This window comes from Girardinichthys multiradiatus, chromosome 14 (assembly GCF_021462225.1).
Source record: "Girardinichthys multiradiatus isolate DD_20200921_A chromosome 14, DD_fGirMul_XY1, whole genome shotgun sequence".
Taxonomy (NCBI): Eukaryota; Metazoa; Chordata; class Actinopteri; order Cyprinodontiformes; family Goodeidae; genus Girardinichthys; species Girardinichthys multiradiatus.
The window spans coordinates 30,553,605-30,572,907 of record NC_061807.1 but is presented as its reverse complement, the minus strand read 5'-3'; the positions used below and the strand labels follow the sequence as shown (position 1 = coordinate 30,572,907).

Below are 19,303 nucleotides of genomic sequence, written 5' to 3'. Positions count from 1 at the left end.
AAAAAGAATTACAGATGGATTATCAGTATATTCAGGAGAATTATTAGCAATATTGTTAGCAGTGCAGGGGTGGAGGATATAAACCATTAAAACAATCAGTTGTTCAGACTCAAGTTCAGCATTATTAAGTTTAAACATAATCATTCAGAGGGTAGACCAGACATTTTGTTGGAAATAAAACTTACTTTATTTAGAATACAAGAATGGGATTAATATTAGTGTTTTTATGGGTACCAGCACATGTAGGAGTTGGAGGGAATGAGAAGGCGGACAGGATAGCAAAGAAGGCAACACAAAACAACATTAGCTTTATAATAAATATTAGTAGGTCAGAGGCAAGAAATATAATTAAACAGAGATCAGGAAAGAGTGGCAAAAAAGTGGGATGAAGAAAAGAAAGGAAGATGGTTTTACAGAATCAACAAGATAGTAGGAGAGTAAGAACAGGAAGAAGGAGTAGAAAAGAGGAAAGATTAATTACAAGATTAAGACTAGGACATACAGGACTTAATTCTACATTGTTCAAGATAAAGAAACATAATACAGGAAAATGTGATCATTGTGAGAGGAGGAAACAATAGAACATGTAATATTGAAGTGTCGATATGAACAAGAAAGAACATTTTAAGGAGAGAATTTGTAGGTATTAAGAAAATTTTATATTGAAGAGATACTTTGCAAAGAAGTTTAGGTAGCAAACATATTCAAATTATAATTAGATTTTTCAAAAGCACTAAATTATAAATAAAATTGAGTTGTTGTAATAGTAATAAGATTTAAAAACCATGAAGAACCACACTCTATACCAGTTGGTGGCGGTAATGCACATCTTCAAGTTATTTGCCAACTGCCAAAAAACAACACAGAAGAAGAAGAAGTGGGGCTGCAGCTGTTGATAAATCATTTCCGTACTGACGTCACAAAGCTGCGAGTGTCTGTTAGACGCCATTCAAGACATCAACAGACTTGTTATTTTGGTTATGACGAGTGTACGATAATTTTATGTCTCTAGTACGATAATGCTACAATTTCTCACCTGGCAACACTGGGTTGACCCTTCACACGTTCCGTAGGTCTGTCTCCTCCCTCCCAACATGGCTGCCATCAGGAGAGGGGTGACTCCGAGCTGCTTAGCAAGATGTTTTCTGAGACAGACTGGAAAACCGAGCCGAGGCAGCTCTGCTCTTCCAAACATTGAGAACCAAGTAGGTCCAGATTGCAGCTCTGCTGGTTCGGTTCTGTCCCTGCTTCTAAAACAGAGACAGAAACCGCAGTTATCAGCGGCTAGCATGCTAGCCGGTGAGCGCACACTGCGTTATGAGTGTGACTTTGACAGAGAGTCTGCAGAGAAGACATCAGTATAAGTCGATTAAAAACTTCAAATAATTGGTTTTCCACATGGAGCCTGATTGTAGTTTTGTCGGTTGTTCTGAAGTTCGTTGTTAGGACGTTTATACGACGTTATTTAGACTATTTTCTGTGGCTTTAAACTAACTAACTCGCCAGGTTTGTGTAAAAGTGCCAACGAGTTTCTTCTGGAGTTAAACATTGAAACATTTACATATGAATGATTTTCACTCTAAAGTAGTTTAATATTAATTAATGCAGAATAAAGGGAGTCACCTGCTGTGGGAAACAACGATCACAGCTGATTGGTCCCATAAAACACTGATATGTGGTTTTTATAGCAACGTTTTAGACTCCTGGACTGTTTGAAAACAACATTTCAGCAGCTTTATGGAAAGTTGGACGCCCAGTTTTAATAAATGTATGAATTTTAAACCGAGTGGTTTTAGCAGAGCCGCAAGTCTTCATATAGAAGAAGCAATCAACATGTTAAACATGTTTAAAATCTGAATAAATATCAGGTGTTAATGTTTCCGATTTATCTGTATATGCAGCAAATGGTTTATCATATTATCTGAATCATATTTATCTGGGTCTCTTGTTGTTTTCATCCTTACAGCTGTTGCTCCAGAGCTCCAGCCTGCACACACTGTTTGGCTGCGGCGGTCCTTTCAGCAGGTCTCAGATCAGCCGCAGGCACCGTGGAAAGTTCCTCTGGGTCAGCTCTGTGGCCGTTAGACACAACAGCTCACAGGTACATTAACACACACGTTGGTAAGAAATATTAAGAAGGATATTACAGTGTGATAAAATGATTATTTTGATTTTACCTCCATGTTTTAATGCGACTGTTGTTGTAACCCGCTGCATCTTGGTGAGGTCCTTTCTGTCTTCATTACAAACCTGCTGCCAATAGTTTAAACGTCATATTTGACCCCTTTTAGCGTCTTATCTTGTAAAGTAAAGTCAAACTAAACTCAGTATTAGCACCATATCTTCCTCTGTATGGAAAAGGATAAAATGGTAATAATTTTTCCAAATCCAGCAGTTTGGTATTGATTTTAGGGAACGTCTTTGAACAAATTAAGTGACATGAATGTGATTCAGTGTCTGTTCTGTAACAGAGACAAATAAATCAGAGTATGAGAGAATATGTTAGTTTTTTATATATCTGCTTAGAGATCATGCTGATAGTTTGTAGTGGAAAAAGGCACAGATGTACAAGAAAAACAACGTCAAATTTCACTCGGTTTTGAACTTAATAGCTCTAAAACGTATTTAAAAGGTACTTAGCTGTAAATTCACCTTTGTTTGTAAAAAACCTTAAAAATATATATATTATTTCAGTAGCATAATCTTAAAGTGATGATTTTTGAAATATACAAAATACTTTTTATAAGTTGATCTGAATTTCCGCAAGCTTTTATTTATTAATAGTTTTATAAATATTTTATAGTTTTTATTTTATTGATAGTTTTGTAAAAAAAATGACTTCCTCTTTCCCAGAGCATATAAATATGGTTTGAGACTGAGGCCCATTTTTCTTAGCCACACTTGCAAATGGGAAAGACAAGAGAACATGATATTCAATTAAGGTAGATGTGTGTTAATCTTCACAAGTCAGGAAGTGGCTACCGGAAAATAGATAGTTGCTTAAAGTTGTCAATAATCAGAGCAATAGTTACAAAGTTTGAAACAGCTGGAAATGCAACCAAGAGTTACATGTTGGAGTCACCATTTATTTTAAGGCACTGGACACAATTTAGAGACAGTTTTAAAGATGTTTGATCAAAAAGCTCACATCATTTGCACGTCGATCTCGCTCCTGATACATAAATTCACTTTTATGAATTCGATAAATGAGCAAAATTCTGGTTGTCGTCACTGTTGGGCATTATAGATGATATTTAAATGATGTTATGATCTGAGCTGTGAGGATGTAGATCAGAACCTGCAGAATGAATCTGGAGGATTCATATTTTAATTTTAAGATGAACTCTGTTAGATTCAGTCGCTGATCAGTTGAATTTATGGTGGTTTTCGTAGATCCCACCTGGTGATGGATCGATACCTCCTCCTGTCCTGGAGTCCTCCGCAGCATCTCTGCCTGCGGACTCGGTCCCCGTCCTCACACACACAGCCTTCCAACAGGTCACTGATAAATAAAACACAGTTACCTAAAAGGCTTTCGCCTCATTTCCCAGCCTCACTCTTTGTTACTGATATCTCCAGATCCCAGCTGAAAGCGTTTCAGTGGCAGCCTCGGTAGCGGACAGTTCTGCCTCTCTTTTGACCCCTGACCCCTCCTCGCCTGTTCTAACGCAGTCGGTCATGGAGCAGGTGGCTGATGTTGCTCCTGTTGCAGCAGACATCCTACAGGCTGTGGCTGCAGAGCCCAGGCTGGCAGAACTGGGACTGGCCGGCTACACTCCAGTGGGTCTGATCCAGAGCCTGTTAGAGTTCTTCCACATGGATCTGGGCCTGCCCTGGTGGGGAGCTATAGTCGTAGGTGAGCAAAAACTTTCAGAAAGTCTGACTTTTTTGTGTATTTATTTCTACATTTAGGAAATTTATTATTTATTTTCTGAAATTCTCCTCAATCTGTGTTATATGTGATAATTATGTGTTCTTTTGTTGTTGGCTCTAGGAACGGTTCTGGCCCGTTTGGCTGTGTTTCCCGTCATAGTGAAGGGTCAGAGAGAGGCGGCTAAACTGAACAACGTCCTGCCTGAGATGACCAAACTAACCAACAGAATGAACGAGGCCAAGCAGAGCGGAAATAAATATGAATGTACGTTATCTCCGTATTTTCTGCTGTCTTTCTGCCATTGTTGTCCCGCTCATTCTGACCCGATGGGTCATTGTTTGCAGTTGCCAAAGCGTACTCTGATCTGAACCTGTTCCAGAAGAAAAATGACGTGAATCCTCTACGAGGCTTCCTGGTTCCTTTGGTCCAGGTCAGTTTGCCTAATTTAAAAATCAAACGGTGTCTTAAATACCTGAAGTTTCTCACCCCTACCGGTTCTGTCAATTCATGGTGTCATAATTTAAGATGCACTGATCAGCATTTTGTGTCCAGTTTCCAAACTGCAGATATTGTAAAGCTTTGATTCTGACTTTCTCTGATTCACATATCTCTTTAAGAGTCATAGTAAGAAACATAAAACAAGCATTCAAAATATTTTCTGGTGCCTTTCTGCAAGAGCCGTCATTGGTTAATTTATGTTAGGAGTGGAGGTGACATCACACCATGTATGTAAGCTGTAGCTGCAACACTGGGTTTTGATTATACTTTAAAATAACAAAAAAATAACCATGACGATTTTCAAGCTGCCCTTAGCATCTTGAAGCGGTGTATGTCTGTTTTTCATGTGCTTTGTTTCCAGATGCTCACTGTTCCTCCTTTACTCGCTGATCTCCCACAGGCACCAGTCTTCATCTCGTTCTTCATCGCTCTGAGGAAGATGGCGTATTTGCCCGTGCCCAGCTTACAGACGGGAGGTGCGCTCTGGTTCACCGACCTGAGTGCAGCAGATCCTTTTTATATCCTTCCGTTAGTTGTCACTGGGACCATGTTCTTCATCCTGGAGGTGAGATAACCTCTCTCCTAGCCAAAGAATCAGAGCAGCAGCTTTCTTAAACTCATCACACTGATTACATTTTTCAGCTTGGTGCCGAGTCCGGTTTCGACAACCCAAATCTGCGAGCCATGAAGACAGTTTTCAGAATCATGCCTTTAATCATCCTCCCTCTCACCATCAATTTCCCCACGGTTAGTGTGGATTTGTCCCAGAACCTAAACCTATTGTACCGAGATGTCATAAAGCTCTGCTGCTTAGGGTGTGTTAAAAATATCTGTTCCCAGGCGGTGTTTACCTACTGGCTGACCTCCAACTGCTTCTCCTTGGGTCAAGTGGCTCTGCTCAGGCATCCTGCAGTCAGACGGAGGTTTATGATCCCGGAGAGGATCAAACACCCGGCCTCAGCGATGCCTCAGAGCGATGGACTTATTGAGAGTATGAAGAAAGGTCAGAAATAACTCAGTCGATCGAGTCTTTTGAACCATAATTTAGTCCGACGTTATAGTTAAGTGTAACTTTGTTTTATCTGTGTGATAACTGGTTTCCAGGATGGAAGAACGCTCAGCTAGCTCACCAGCTGGAAGAGAGGGAGAGAAGAATAAAGAATCACCTGGACATCGCTGCTAAAGGTCTGATCCAACACATTTTGGTCCTTTTTATTAGCTTGGTGAGGGATTAAATGAGTAAAATCATTGGAGCTGGTTAAGAAAAGTATGAAAGACTTTGGTTTATTGTTGACCTACTTTACCAGGTTAGTCCCACTGAGGTCCCACGTCTCTTTGGCCAAATACCAGCAGCACTTACAGGTCAATCACAAGAAATGAGAGGAAAACATAACCTTAAAAATTTTTGATGAATCTGAAAAAACCCAAATATTGTTGAACTGAATAGAAAAGAGAAAATGAATAATTGTGTTACTATCATAAACCGTTCCTCCAAACTTGGTTTCAAACTACTTCACCACAATGTCAAAAAATCACAGTCATTTTAATGACTAAATCAGTTATCAGAAGTAAACAGGAGTTTGACATCCTGAAAATTAAAAAGAAAATCTATATTTAATGAGTCAGCAGAGTTAGGGTGTCCTCCTGAAACAAACTAAAGTAGAGATTGTTCTGGACTGTGTGTGAACATTTTTAGATCAATATAAAACTGGTACAAATTTCTCTGATTTAATCCAAACAGCTGAAATATGAACATTGCAGGAAAGGGCTCCCTCTTGTGGCTAGTTTGACTTCCTGCACACAAATAAAAGATTAAATATCTTGAGGCCCTAAAGAAATTTATTTATTTATTTATTTTGCTCATATTTTACATCCAAAACTATATTAAACACACTGTTAACGTTTTATTTCTATTTCCCTCAATCTGTTTAAATTAGTGTCTTTATTTTTGTCAAATTCTTTGTATTTAAGCAGCATTTTCCATATAAATTATATATGTGTAGAATATCAGCCTCATTTTGTTCTAATGTGTTGTTATCTTGTTCCTTCCTACTTCTTGATCCTATTAATTATGAAAGAGGTCACATCTCTCCTACATTTGAGAGAGAGAAAGTAGTGTATTATGTTTTGGAGACTTGTGATTGAACCCTATTTCTACTTATTGAGGTTATCATCCTATATGACAGTGTTTGCCAACCCTGCTCCTCAAGTACCCCTGTCCTGCATGTTTTATGTGTCTCCTTGCAGCCTCACAACTGACTTAAATGAAAGAGCGATTACTAGGTTTCTGCAGCCCTGATGGCTGCTGAGGAGGTCATGCAATCATTTAAATCTGGTTTACCGGAACAGAGCCACGTCTAAAACATGTAGGGCAGGGTTGGGAAACACCGCTGTAAGGAACAGTTGATTTGTATAAAACATGAAGGGTTCTGACCCCTGATCAAACCAAAATAACTCCGATCAACCTCCTGCTGGTAGATATTTATTAGTCTCACGATCATGTTTTCAAACCATAGATTTAAAAGGTGTGTTTGAATTAACACACGGTCTGTATGAAGTGTCCAGCCTAAGTCGACACTGTTTTGTCCCTCAGAAGAACAAGAACTTCTAGCGTGTAAGATGGCAGTGGGGTGAATTTACTGCCACCAGTCCGGTACAGTGGGCTAGCACACTGGAGCTTCAAGTCACTTTATATCCTCAAGCAATGCCGAAATTCTAGTTAAGGATTTGCACCTTAGTCACAACAAATAGTCACCTTGCAATCCAAAAGTTGTGGTTCGATTCCAGCTTTCTCCTGCCACAGGTTGATGTGCCCCTTTGCAAGGCACTTACCCCCAAGTTGTGTGTGTTTGCAAGTGCGATTAGTTGTAAAGTGTTGTAAAGTGCTTTGAGTCATCATTATAATGAGAAAAGTCAGTCCTTTACCTGTCTTACTTTACGCTGGATGTGTTTCAGGTGCGCCATTCTGGAGCCTCTTTAAGAACCGAGAAATCATGTTGGAGCAAAGTTCTTCTCTGAAGCACTTAAACAGATTTTCAGTCATTTATCTGGAGATGCTGTATTCATCAGGTCCTAATTAGAAACTTTACTTATGTGCTGTTACTATTTTTATAATCTTTATTCTTCTTCCACTCTTAAGATTTTTTTATAAACGTCATCAAAACACCATCAGTGCTTGGAGATAGGAGTGTTTTCAGTTCACTTCATTCATAGAGCATCATCTCACAACAGTGAACACTATAAAACATGTTTTCCTAAATATGTTTAAACTTCTCTGTTTGGCCCTGCAGGTCCACTGAGGCAGACGTTTACCCACAATCCTCTGCAGCAGACGCCTGGGAGTGCCGCAGCATCAGCTAAACAAAAGGAAGCTGGAGTCAAAGCGAAGCCGTGGAAGAACACGATTGGATGAATCCAGTGGGCTTTTAGCTCCTCCGTGTAGAGAGTTATGTACATATTTATAGACAGGAGCGGGAATGTTGGAATGTGTTGTGTTTATGTATTCTGAACAGATATAAACTCTGCTTTAAAACATCACCACGTGTGATATCGTTTTATTTATCTGCACGTTACATACAAACCTGAGCCGTTTAAAGTTGTGAAGTTGTTTTATTATAAATAAATCTTTGCAGCTGAACATGATCAACAGTCAGCGTTTAAGTCAGACTCTACAGTGTTTGTGTAAAAATAGCCCTTTACTTCAGCAGACCTCACAGCTAACAATATAAAACATTTTCTAAACGTCATAAACATGTGAACGTCAAGTTACACACTTTATTTTATTGCTCTTCCTTCTGTGTGCAAATAACATTAAGGCTGGTTGTACGGTCCGCGGTGCTTTCAGTTTTTTTTTTAAATGCCCACTTAAATTCATCAATGATGTGTAGCCTTAAAGTAAAACGTGTCGATAATTTCACACAAAATACTTATAATTAAATGTTTCTTGACTGAGATGCCCGGGTGCATGAAGGCTTCTTCTGGAGTGCATTTTATGTGTTAATGTTCTCCCTGAAACTGCACCTGCCACCATGAGGAATTCATTCCCAGTCACTTGGAGATGATTGACGAGTCGGAGAGCTGCGTCCAGCTCGGGGCCCAGATGTTTGTCCTCTGGGGGCCATTTTAGTAGCAGCAGCTGGTGGGCTGGAGTTCAGACTCTTTGTCTTCAGTCTCTGTCAACTGCGAAAAGCAACCGTCTCTACTCTGATTTGTTGTCGTCCATCTCAGTCAGAACTGAGTAGCACACTTTCTGAATCAGGATACCACACTTAGCTGAAAGAAACATACCAGAGGAAGGTTTAAATTTACATTATTGATAAACACAACATTCAGGGAAAATACGAAGGATTTTGTGTGTCAACAAAATTACAATTTATCAACTAAAATAAAGCTATCAAGACAATGATCCATTCAGACAGTTCTTCCAAATATTGAGCAGAGAACACAAATCTGGCCTTTATGAAGGAGAAGAAGAAAGTCATTGTATGTGGCACCATGCACCACACATCAACCTGAACACACCATCCCCACAGTAAAACATGGTAATGGCAGCATCATGCCGTGGGGATTCTTTCTTCAGCTGGGTGGGGAGGCTGCACAGAATTGATGGGAAGATGGAAGGAGCTAAATACAGGGCAATAAGGGAGGAAAACTTGTTTGAAGCTGCAAAAAGTTGCTGTCTGTGACAACGTTTTTCCTTCCAGCAGCAAAACAACCGTAAACACACAGCCGGAGGTAAAATGGAGCGGCTCAGATCAAAGCATAGTCATGTGTAAGGGTCCATTCAAAGTTGAGAGTCTGTGGTAAAGCTTGAAAGCTGGTACTGGTTGCATAAATGGTTCTTAATTAAAGCAAATCCTGCATCTGCCTTACCGATATATCTGCGCAGCCACAGCGGTCTCTTGCTGGCTGGAGTGTAGCAGCAGAGGAAGTAAACAGGGACTCCTGACAGGGCGATGCCAATCCCGATCAGGGAGTTGATAGTGTCGCTGTAGAGGGGCACCACCACCAGGAAGATGGTGAGGAGGCAGAAAATGATGGGGTAAACCAGACTGAGCTGTTAGAAAGAAAGGAGAGGAAGACATAATGAGATGAAGACCTGAATCTGAAAATTAAAACCATATTTGGAATTTGACTGAGCTACCTTTAGTGGTCTCTCTCTATCAGGCTGCTTCCAGCGAAGATAAAGCTGCCCTAAAATTGACAAGCCAACGAAGAACCAGTAGCTGAAGCTGTAATAGTTGATCAGCCTGAAGACGTCCTCCACGCACAGGTATATAAGAGCCATAAAGCCCTGGAGAAAAGAAAAAGGAAACCTAGTCAAATCAGGAAATATGGTGATTAATTTAAACTTAGGGGAAAAGATCTGAGAGTTGACTGACGTTGAAGAGGAGGGCAGGAATGGGAGTGTAGCGGTGGACATGGATCATGCACAGGAAGTCAGGCAGGTGACCCTCTCTGGAGCCCACGAAGAACAACCTTTTTATAGATAGAAAACAGAGACAGAAAGTGGGTGTGACAAGGGTTGCTACATGACATCTAACAGTGAGGTTGTGCTGTTGCCTGGAGCCTGAATCCCTCACCTGGAGGCCGCCACGATGGAGGCGTTCAGACCGCCGAAGCAGGATAGAGCCACTGCTAAGGGAATGGTCCAGTTCATCACACCAAACACCTTATCTGCAAAAGTCTGAAGAGAGACGACAGCAGGATTCGAAGCACAATCCATCCCTCATGGCGGTAAAGATTTACTGAAAAGATGCAGGAACTCACCACAGCGACAGCATCGCTGTCTAAGATAGCGTTGATGGGGAGGACGGTGTAGTAAGCCACGTTGGTCAGGATGTAGATCACTGTCACTATGGGCATGGAGATAGCGATGGCCAGGGGCAGATTCCTGCAGTGCACAGAAACAACCAGCAGGTGGCAGCAAAGCAGAGGAGATGCACATTAAATTCAGCTGAGGGGGTGTGAGAGGAATGGGGATGAGGCTGTTTGACACCTAATCTGCCTGGGAACCCTGAGATAATGGAGGTCCAAACATAATCAGGCTAGTCTAAATTAAAGCGAGGACTCAACACAAACATTCAGACACTACTTTTCTTTCCTGGTAAAAGGTTTGTTTGAATTTTAGTCAAGAGCCTGGCTCTTATTGACAAACATTTAACCACTCAGTGCAATGTATTTAGATGAAATAACATCAGAGCAGAGCATTCCATTATTAATAAGGTGCTCAATCAAAGTATTTTATTTGGATCTTTAAGATTAATCTTTAAACAAAATAAAATAAAACAGGCCAATGCAAATTTGGTATGTTTAGATGTTTGATACCAATATGAATAAATCATGAACTGGAAACAGTTGGAACAACAGTGTGACTCCCCATAGTGAAGAAATTTAAATATTATTATACACTGAGAAGGTGCTGAGCAAGAAAGAAGCTTCAGCTCTAAAATCGACAACGTCTATCTCAATTCAAATTTGCAGCTTCCTGCATGGAAAAGCCAAATGTCCTCTTTAGAAAGGTTTTATGTTCAGATAAAGTAAGATTGGGCTGTTTGGTCACACCCATGCCTTAGAGGTGTAAAGGTGAGACCTTCAAACCTACAAACACTGTACCAACTGTCAAGCACGGTGGTGGTAGCATAATGCTATGGGGCTATTTTGTTTCCACTGGTGCTGGTGCATAGCATGGCATATACAGAATAATGAACTAGGAGGACTACCTCCACATTCCTGCAGGGGATAATCACTTTATGGGCAGGGATTGGAAGGAGAAAAGAAATGACCATCTTAGACCCAGGCCCTTTTTTGCTGGCCTGCTCACCTCTCTGGGTTTTTGATCTCCTCTGTGACGAAGTTGAGCGTGTCCCATCCGGAGTAGGAGAACAGAGCAGAGTATAGAGCCAGAGCAATATGTCCTGGGTCCTGAGTGGAGCCGTCAAACAGGCCCTCAAAGTTCTGGGTGTAACCTAAAAAATAACGCAGTTATTCAAATATAAAAACAACACTTGCAGTAATCATTAAGCTGTTTTAATGAGATAACAGCAGGTGACCAGCAGAAAGTTCTGCTTATCATCAAATCATTGACATTTAATGGTTTCTTAGTGACTGCACAAGCACCTTGTCCGATCTTCATCAGACCAGTGATGATGACAGCGATGAGGGCGATCACTTTAGCGTAGGTGAAGAAGTCCTGCACCCTGGTTCCCCACTTCACGTAGGCGCAGTTCACAAAGGTCAGCAAACCTGTGGGGAAGCGACCAAACAGTGTTTTGTTAGTCACAAAGAGGCTCTGCGAAGCCAGCTGACTCAAACACGGGTCTCAGCGGAGACATATGCTCTGTAAATTTCAGCATGTGCCAGCATGTTTCCGTGTGGCCGATCTAAGGAAACGCTGCTGCTGACTCAAGCGGAGTGGCCTGTTGTTTATCAGGCGAGGAAACAGCTGAGAGTAGCACATACAGGCAGAAGCTCTCATACTGAGACACACACAGAGACACACAGGTATGGCGCCTTGCAGAACCGTACCATCGGACCTCTGGCTCTATGTTTGGACCATTGTTCTGCTGGAAGGTAGATTTCTGCCCAGGTCACAAGTCTTTTAGTAGCTTGCAACAGTTTATTTTATTCGTGATTGCCCTATATTTAGTTATATATATCCACGTTCACTCTCACCAGCTTCCCTGTCCCTGCTGAGGAAAATGAGTCCCACTGCATGATGCTGCCACCACCATGCCTAATCCTGGAGATTTTATGTTCAGAGAACCTTCTTCACACATTTGCAGTTCCTCCTACATGGTTTGTGCCACACAGCAAACAAGATTTCCTTCCGCTTTCTTTTAACAATAGCTTTTTTCCTGCCTCTCTTCCATTAAGGCCAGATTTGTGGATGTCACAAATATTATTCGTCTTTTTTATGGATTCTCAGGTTTACACCGATAGTAAATTATACACAGTTCCATTTACTAACTGGGTGTAAAGTATAATGTTTAGAATTTATTTGTAAAAAATGAATAAAAAAACTATCATTTGGGCGCGGCGCTGGTGGTGTAGGGGTTAGCGTGTGACCACATATAGAGGCTATAGTCCTCGAAGCAGCCGTCCTGGGTTCAAGTCCATTCCTACACCATTCCTAACGAACTAGCAATGGCAGAAATTGATTTCCTTTGACATGGTGCCTTACTTCACCTTAAGCAATGTTGCTGTTTTTAGCTTCTAATCAGCATTTAATAATCCCTCCTACTCCATTAGGGTAAAAACTGGAAGATCTGTGGAGCCCCGGAGCAAATCAGAGCTCCATATAGTTAAAACCTTTTCAATTAACATTTCTTTTTACCTCACTCCCTCCTCAGCTGAGTATAATGACTCCACAAATTTTATGAATGCTAATAAAATAAGTTCCATTACAAACCAGCTGACACAGCAGGTTGCGTCTTAGCGTTTACAATTATCATCCCTCAGCTATTGCGTCTGATGTTTATAAAAGGGTCTGAGCTGTGATTGCATTATTCCTGTCTCTGATTAACAAACTTAATGGAAAAAAAATTGGTTTTTTTTTTTAAACACTTAAGAGGATCACAACAGGTCTGAGCTCAACAGGACGTCCAGTCAAGCACAAAAAAATACCAAGCGTCACTTATTTTATTTGCCAACATTTTATAGAGGCAGAGTTAGGTTTAAGTGTACATTTAAAAGTCACGACCCTGAAGAATTGTGTAGGGCTCTGATATTCAGAAAAAAAAATAAACAGTTTGATATAATTTTTGTAAAATGCACTTAAATAAAAATACTATTTGTCCAATTTCATTAAAATATATTAAAAGGCTTTCTAGAAACGTGATAAAAATGTTACCTTTCAAACAGTTGGACTGAAACATCAAAACACTGAGACAGGTCATGTTAAATGAAAATTGACCTCAACAATCTGGCTAAACCACTGAAACCCAGAGTAAACATAAATAAAGCAAGATTTGCTTCAGAATCAGGACCTGACCGACTGTAGCAACCCCAGATCACAGTTCTGCTCCCTTAAGTTTGTACAGTGGGTACTAGGTATGATGGGCGCATCATTTTATGCATCTGTCTTTTTACCCTGAGTTACCCATCACTCTGAAACAGGCTAAATATGGACTCATCAGACCACAAATATTCCATAAAGCCAAATCTTGCTCCCCATCAAGCCAAAGCCTTTTGTTTCCCTAATTAGCCTCTCCATTCAGTGGCTTTCTCAAGGCCTCACAGCTGTTTGGTCTCAATCCATTCAGTTCCCTTCACATTGTGTGATTTTGTCCGATCACATTTCTTGATGATTCCCCACAATCGTTTCAGTAGACAGTTCCCAATCCTAGTTTCAGTAATGTCCTCAGATGTTTCCTTTGCTTGATGCGTGGCAATAGTTGGATCCTTCTGAAACAGATTAACATCTTGTCCACAGCCACAGGAAGTGTCTTCTGACATGGCTGTTCAAGAAATCAGAAGCTACTGCCTGCATCAGTTAGGGTTAAATAATTCGCTGTCATGTGAAACATAATCAACCAATGGGAGGCTTTTACCTTTTTGCATTGGTGGGGAACTTTCTAAACCCAGTGGCAAAGGGAAAAACAATGTGTTTGAACTGGTAAAGACTGAATAGATCATTCGTGTATCTGCTTTAACGTTGTAGGGTTTTTGAATTAGATTGCGTACATTATATATCGCATTTCAGTTGTCCAAATCAGTGTGCACAAATATTTGCAATAGCTTTTATCCTGGGCCATGCGTTGCACTCTAGTACTGTATATGACCAGTAGGGTCAACACCTGGTTAATTTTTTCTGCATTTTTCATTTTGAGCAGAGTTAAATAAAAAATGACAGAGGCTGAGATAAAGCACAAGAAAAAGAGTTGTGATCACAGTGATGACAGAGACCAGCAGGGAATCCTGAATTTATCACTCCAATATTCAATAGTAATATTTAAATTTATTGATTTATTAATATTGTGCAGCCAAAGTGGTAACAGGTTGGAAATGTCAACCGCTCATCATCATTATCTGTAAAAGACATTGGGAAGTATGTTTATAATGGAGAATAATCTTTTTATTAATATTTCTTCTATGAAGAACCTAAAACTGGACAGGATGACAGTCTCTACCAGAATAGCAGCAAACATCTAGCTGAGCAACCAAACCCGGCGGGCTCAGGATCACCTGACACAAGTCCTTTTTTAGGCTGTCTCTGACGGAACTAGCTGATACAGCTAAACCAAAAACTGTGCACGCCCCACAATCAGTTACATCAAAACTTTACCATCTTTAACAGATTGGTTTTTTTTTCCAGTCGAATTCTACTGGAAATGTTTCACATTAAAGGTGTAAAAAGTTTTAAATGGATTTTTTTTTAATCACGAACCCTGGCGTTGGAACAGGGGTGTGTAGACTTTGTGGGTGCCCAGTCTGTATCGTCTTGTTTTCAGCGGGACCAACAGGAAGTGGGTTTTTATGGTTTACTGTTATGCTGAGCTGTCAGGACTCTTAGGTCAGAGTCTCCCTGCAGCGAGGACTTTACCTCACAGCTATCAGCTCCTCCTCTAAGTGCTGCTTATCACTGAATGGACTGCATTTGTGTGTGTGTGCTTGTATTTAAAGTGTGTGTTCGTTAATGCATTCCTTCCAGGTAGGTGGGTGGCTGAGGGGGTTTTACTGACCACAAATGAGCACCTGAATATATTTTATCTTAGAATTCAGGGCTTATGTATGAAGAAATGTATTATTAAGCTCTCCGCGTCTCTCAACTTGTCGTCCCAGGTGAGCAGTATGATAAGATATTGATTGTGTTATTAGCTGCTTGGCTTAAGTTATCTGAACAAACATTTATGAGGAACTCGCAGTGTTTCCAGTCCTGTAAAAACTCTACACATGAACATGATTTCAAATTTTTTTTTTTTTATGAAGTAAATTAAAACTTTCCCTGATTACTCATGACCGAGGTTTCAGGGAGGCTCAGTTCCTCTTTTCATTTAAACTCAGCAAGAATGACTGCTGCAGACTTGCTGACTCCAGCCATGGTGTCACCATCTTTCACTTCTCCACTCCCTAAAGCTCACATGAGTTCTCTCCAATCTGCAACCACAGTGGTAAAATAAACACTTTACTCGGTTTACTTACATATACAAGCTGCTGCCAGGAGCCTGTTGGCCACGTAGGGAGCTATACAGGTGGGGAAAATGGGCTGCACCATGTAGTTGGAGAACGTGATGGCGATCACAGCCTGGCTGGTCGGCTCGATGATCAGCAGGGACATCCACAGACGGATGAAGGCCAGGAACCCGCCGAAGGCCTCCAGGATGTAGGCGTAGGAGGCCCCAGATTTGGTGATGGTGGTCCCCAGCTCAGCGTAGCACAGAGCCCCGAAGACAGAGAAGATTCCTCCGACGGTCCACACCACCAGAGAGAGACCGTAGGAGGCACTGTGGATGAGGACGCCCTTTGGCGAGACAAAGATCCCTGAGCCGATCATGTTCCCCACGATGAGGCAGACCCCATTTAGGAGCGAGATCTCCTTCTTCAGCTTCATGGACTCCTGGGAGCTTTCAGATTTCATAGATGTTGGGCCTCCATTGGTCCCTTCCGATGTGGGAGCTGGACTGTAGGACGCCATTGTTGAACTTCGACTTAACAGTTTATTAGGTTGGTGTTAGAGTCCCAAAAGTAACCTTTTTTGCCTCAATACGGGTCTGAAGATGAAAATTTTCCCCTCAGTTAACTGTGTTTATCTCCCGTCATCTGTGAAGGAAACACACGAGGACGTATCAGTGATGCTGTAACCATGGAAACTGATTCCGATGACAAACGTCCAACAAGCAAACGCTTACCTTTCTTTAAAACCTGCTTAAAACCAGTCAAATGAAAACATATTTTACACACCTAGGACAGCAAACGAAGAACAAACATACATGAAAACATATTACAACACAGCTGTGGACACTGCTGGATGGCAGAGCAGTTTTGTGGGTTGGAGAGCCATTAGGGGGCTCGCTGCAAATGGCCTTTTAAGGTTGAGTGTATTGACAGAGAGACGGGGAGGAGAAGCAAACATGCTCCTCGTTGGTAACCAAAAGCTGAGGAAGGAAAACTGAACGAGACGCACGTTTGAGCCTCAGAGCTGCCCACGCAGACACACACGCTCAGTCTGAGAGTGTCACCACAGGGGACACAGGTCACATGATTTCCGAAGTTCATCATCTTCAGCACGCACAGACTCTGATGGTGCAGAGGCAGACATCCAAAGCAGCATGTTTAAAATAAAAATAAAATCTTTCACTCTGGCTGCATTTACTGCCATGTGAAAAAATGTATAGCCCTTGAACTTCTGCACATTTTGTTACATTACAACAACAAACTTCAATGTCTTTTATTGGGATTTTATGCCACAGACCAACACAAAGTTGCAAATAATTGTGAGGTGAAGGAATAAAGTGAATAAATTTGTGTTCAACCCCCTTTTACTGATACCTCTAAATAAAACCCAGTACAATAATCTTCCTTCAAAAGCATTACTAAAGCCAGAGTCCACGTGTTTGTAACTTAATCTTAGTATTAATCCATATGAAGGCCTCAGATGTTTGATTGAGAGCATTAGTGAACAGACAGCATCATGAAGACCAAGGAACCCAGCAGACTCAAGGAGAAAGTTGAGGAGAAGTTTGAAGGAGAGTTTGGTTACAAAATAATATCCTCAGCAATGAACGCCTCACAGAGCACTGTCCAGTCTACAATCTGAAAATGGAAAGATTATGGTACAAACATGGCCACCCAAACTGACAAGGTCAGGCAAGCAGAGCAGTAATCAGAGAAGCAGCCAAGAAGCCTATGGAAACTCTGGAGGAGCTGCAGAGATCTACAGCTCTGTTGGGACAATTTGTTGTCAGGACAGCTATTACTAATGCACTCTACAAATTGGGCCCTTTATGGAAGGGTGGAAAGAAAATTCTTATAAGTCCCATTTGCCAAAAGCGGTGTAAGGAACACACCAAGCCTACATGCAAAACGCTGTGCATGGAAAACTAACACAGAACTCTCCATCCCCACTGTGAAGCATGGTGTGGGCAGCATCATGCTGTGGTGATGCTTTTCTTTAGCGGAGTTAGGAAAGCTGTTCAAAGCGGCTCAGCAGATGGATAGAGCTAAATACAGGGCCGGTCCTGGAAGAGAATCTGTTAGAAGCTCCATAAGAACTGAGACTAGAGCAGAGCTTCACCTTCCAGCAGGACAACGACCCTAAACATAGAGCCAGAGTGGCAATTGAATGGTTTACATCGAAGCATATTCATGTAATAAAATGGCCCAGTCAAAGTCCAGATCTAGCTCCATACCATTTTCCTTCAATTTTCCAGTCTTGTGCTACTTTTGTTGATCTATCACATAAAAATCCCATTAATATCCATTAAGGTTTGTAGTTACTATACGATGAAATTGATCTGTGATACGTTCAAGTGGTGTAAACACATTTGCACAGAATTGGACAGCTGTAATTTTGCCTTGATATCCTCATGGTAAAAACAATCAGACATGCATTAAAAAGGATACAACATAAGGCACTCCCAAACGTTCCACAGACAAACAGATAAAGATTTTTAAATTCTTTTAAAGATAAGTAACAAAACACACAAAGCGAGGAACTAATTTGATCGGATATCTAATTTGATTGGATGATCAGACCTGATTTGAATGCTGACAATGAGAGTGAACATCAAAAACAGTTGAAAGAGAAGCTTATTAGGAGAAAGTTAAAGCCTTGGAAAGCTCAGATACCTTTAATAAGGAGCAGATCAGCAGCACGTGGTTTCATGAAGGAGTCTCTGCGAAGGACAATGAGTTGAATGCCCGTTCATGTGCAAAAGACACGGAGACGTGAGGCTCTGACAGAAACAGAGAGCAAGGTCCAAAAACCGCTGATAAATAAGTCATCTGGACTTAGCCAAGGTTACATCCTGGATCCACAAACATCACTCTCCAATCAACCATTCATCAGCAAATCAAAGACAAAGAGTGAATCAATTACAATGATATCATGTTGTTATGATCTCTCTTTTTCTTACGTGGCAGCTGTGACAGATGGCTCTGGGGGACCATCACCTCTCTAAATGGATCTTAATAATTTTGAATTGATTAAGCAAATTTTAATAAGTCCAGATTATTACGGTGTTATGAGTTTTACCCCTTGGTTTTATAAAGATTTAATTTCTCATGTATTTATCTTCTATTTAAGTCTTGTTATTCTCTACTGTGTGCTGCTTTGATTTGATTTATGGAGCTTAAAGAACTTTGAGCACTGTTATATTTATTTGAATGGTGGGTCTGGGTGTGTTAAGATGTTTGTATGAATGTTTTGAACCGCTGTAAAATCTACTGACGAGGTAATAATAAAGTTACCTTGACCCTTGAACCTGGTTGTACAATTTCAACAAATCTGCACATAAGACATCTTACACTTAGAAATAAAACAAATCCAAGCGTGAGCCTTATAATTCTTAACAACACATGCAGAAATCAACCAAGTATATGTGCAATGGCACTACAAGTTAATGAATGATTGGCTGAATGGAGCCTGTGTTGTAAACTACTATCTTCTATGAGCTAATCCTGTTTGAATCATTAGGAAAAGGTTCAATACGGTAAATTACAGCTAGCTGTTAGACGAAGACTCACCTTCTACCTTTAGGACCAGTCCTGCTCCTCTCTGGTGTCCTGGAGGTTTGTGCAGCATGTGTCATAAATGAAATATAATTCCTGTTTCTGTTCAGTAATAGGAGCCAGCGTGAGATATCTTTGTTCCTCCTCAGCGTTACAGTCAATAATAAGCCCCCCTCCTGTGTGTTCCTCCTCTCTGTCTTTGTGCTGCTGTTTCCTCTTGTTTTGACTCTGCTCACAAGCCGCTCCTCTGGCCAGCTGATC

General features: G+C 40.9%; 2 protein-coding genes across 3 annotated transcripts; one reads left to right on the top strand and one right to left on the bottom strand.

Moving 5' to 3' along the window:
• The first annotated feature begins 877 nt into the window (after positions 1 to 877).
• oxa1l (OXA1L mitochondrial inner membrane protein) lies at positions 878 to 7,909 on the top strand. The gene is made up of 12 exons (XM_047385682.1): positions 878 to 989; positions 1,074 to 1,205; positions 1,967 to 2,101; positions 3,394 to 3,498; positions 3,580 to 3,856; positions 3,995 to 4,138; positions 4,219 to 4,304; positions 4,773 to 4,937; positions 5,015 to 5,119; positions 5,213 to 5,375; positions 5,477 to 5,557; positions 7,663 to 7,909. Exons 1-12 carry the CDS (start codon positions 981 to 983, stop codon positions 7,782 to 7,784), a joined length of 1,524 nt encoding a protein of 507 aa, XP_047241638.1. The 5' UTR covers positions 878 to 980; the 3' UTR covers positions 7,785 to 7,909.
• A 52-nt stretch (positions 7,910 to 7,961) lies between these two features.
• Positions 7,962 to 19,303, bottom strand: slc7a7 (solute carrier family 7 member 7). 2 transcript variants are annotated; one of them, XM_047385683.1, is made up of 11 exons: positions 19,058 to 19,303; positions 18,161 to 18,267; positions 15,515 to 16,132; positions 11,492 to 11,617; positions 11,196 to 11,340; positions 10,142 to 10,265; positions 9,955 to 10,058; positions 9,754 to 9,850; positions 9,516 to 9,665; positions 9,245 to 9,428; positions 7,962 to 8,644 (listed from the first exon to the last, which is right to left on the bottom strand). In XM_047385683.1, the coding sequence occupies exons 3-11, from the start codon at positions 16,005 to 16,007 to the stop codon at positions 8,571 to 8,573; spliced, it is 1,497 nt and encodes a 498-aa protein (XP_047241639.1). In that variant the 5' UTR covers positions 16,008 to 16,132; positions 18,161 to 18,267; positions 19,058 to 19,303; the 3' UTR covers positions 7,962 to 8,570. The 2 variants fall into 2 exon arrangements, with proteins under 2 accessions (XP_047241639.1, XP_047241640.1); XM_047385684.1 differs by lacking the exon at positions 18,161 to 18,267.

Bases quoted from the DNA above. Each gene is read 5' to 3' on its own strand.
- oxa1l (XM_047385682.1), top strand. The intron at 3,499-3,579 runs GTCACTGATAAA...TGATATCTCCAG, and splicing joins CACACACAGCCTTCCAACAG to ATCCCAGCTGAAAGCGTTTC. The intron at 4,305-4,772 runs GTCAGTTTGCCT...GATCTCCCACAG, and splicing joins TCCTGGTTCCTTTGGTCCAG to GCACCAGTCTTCATCTCGTT.
- slc7a7 (XM_047385683.1), bottom strand. From the start codon at position 16,007: ATGGCGTCCTACAGTCCAGCTCCCACATCGGAAGGGACCAATGGAGGC. The intron at 11,341-11,491 runs GTGCTTGTGCAG...GTTATTTTTTAG, and splicing joins TCTGATGAAGATCGGACAAG to GTTACACCCAGAACTTTGAG. The intron at 9,666-9,753 runs GTCAGTCAACTC...TCTTTTCTCCAG, and splicing joins TTCCTGCCCTCCTCTTCAAC to GGCTTTATGGCTCTTATATA.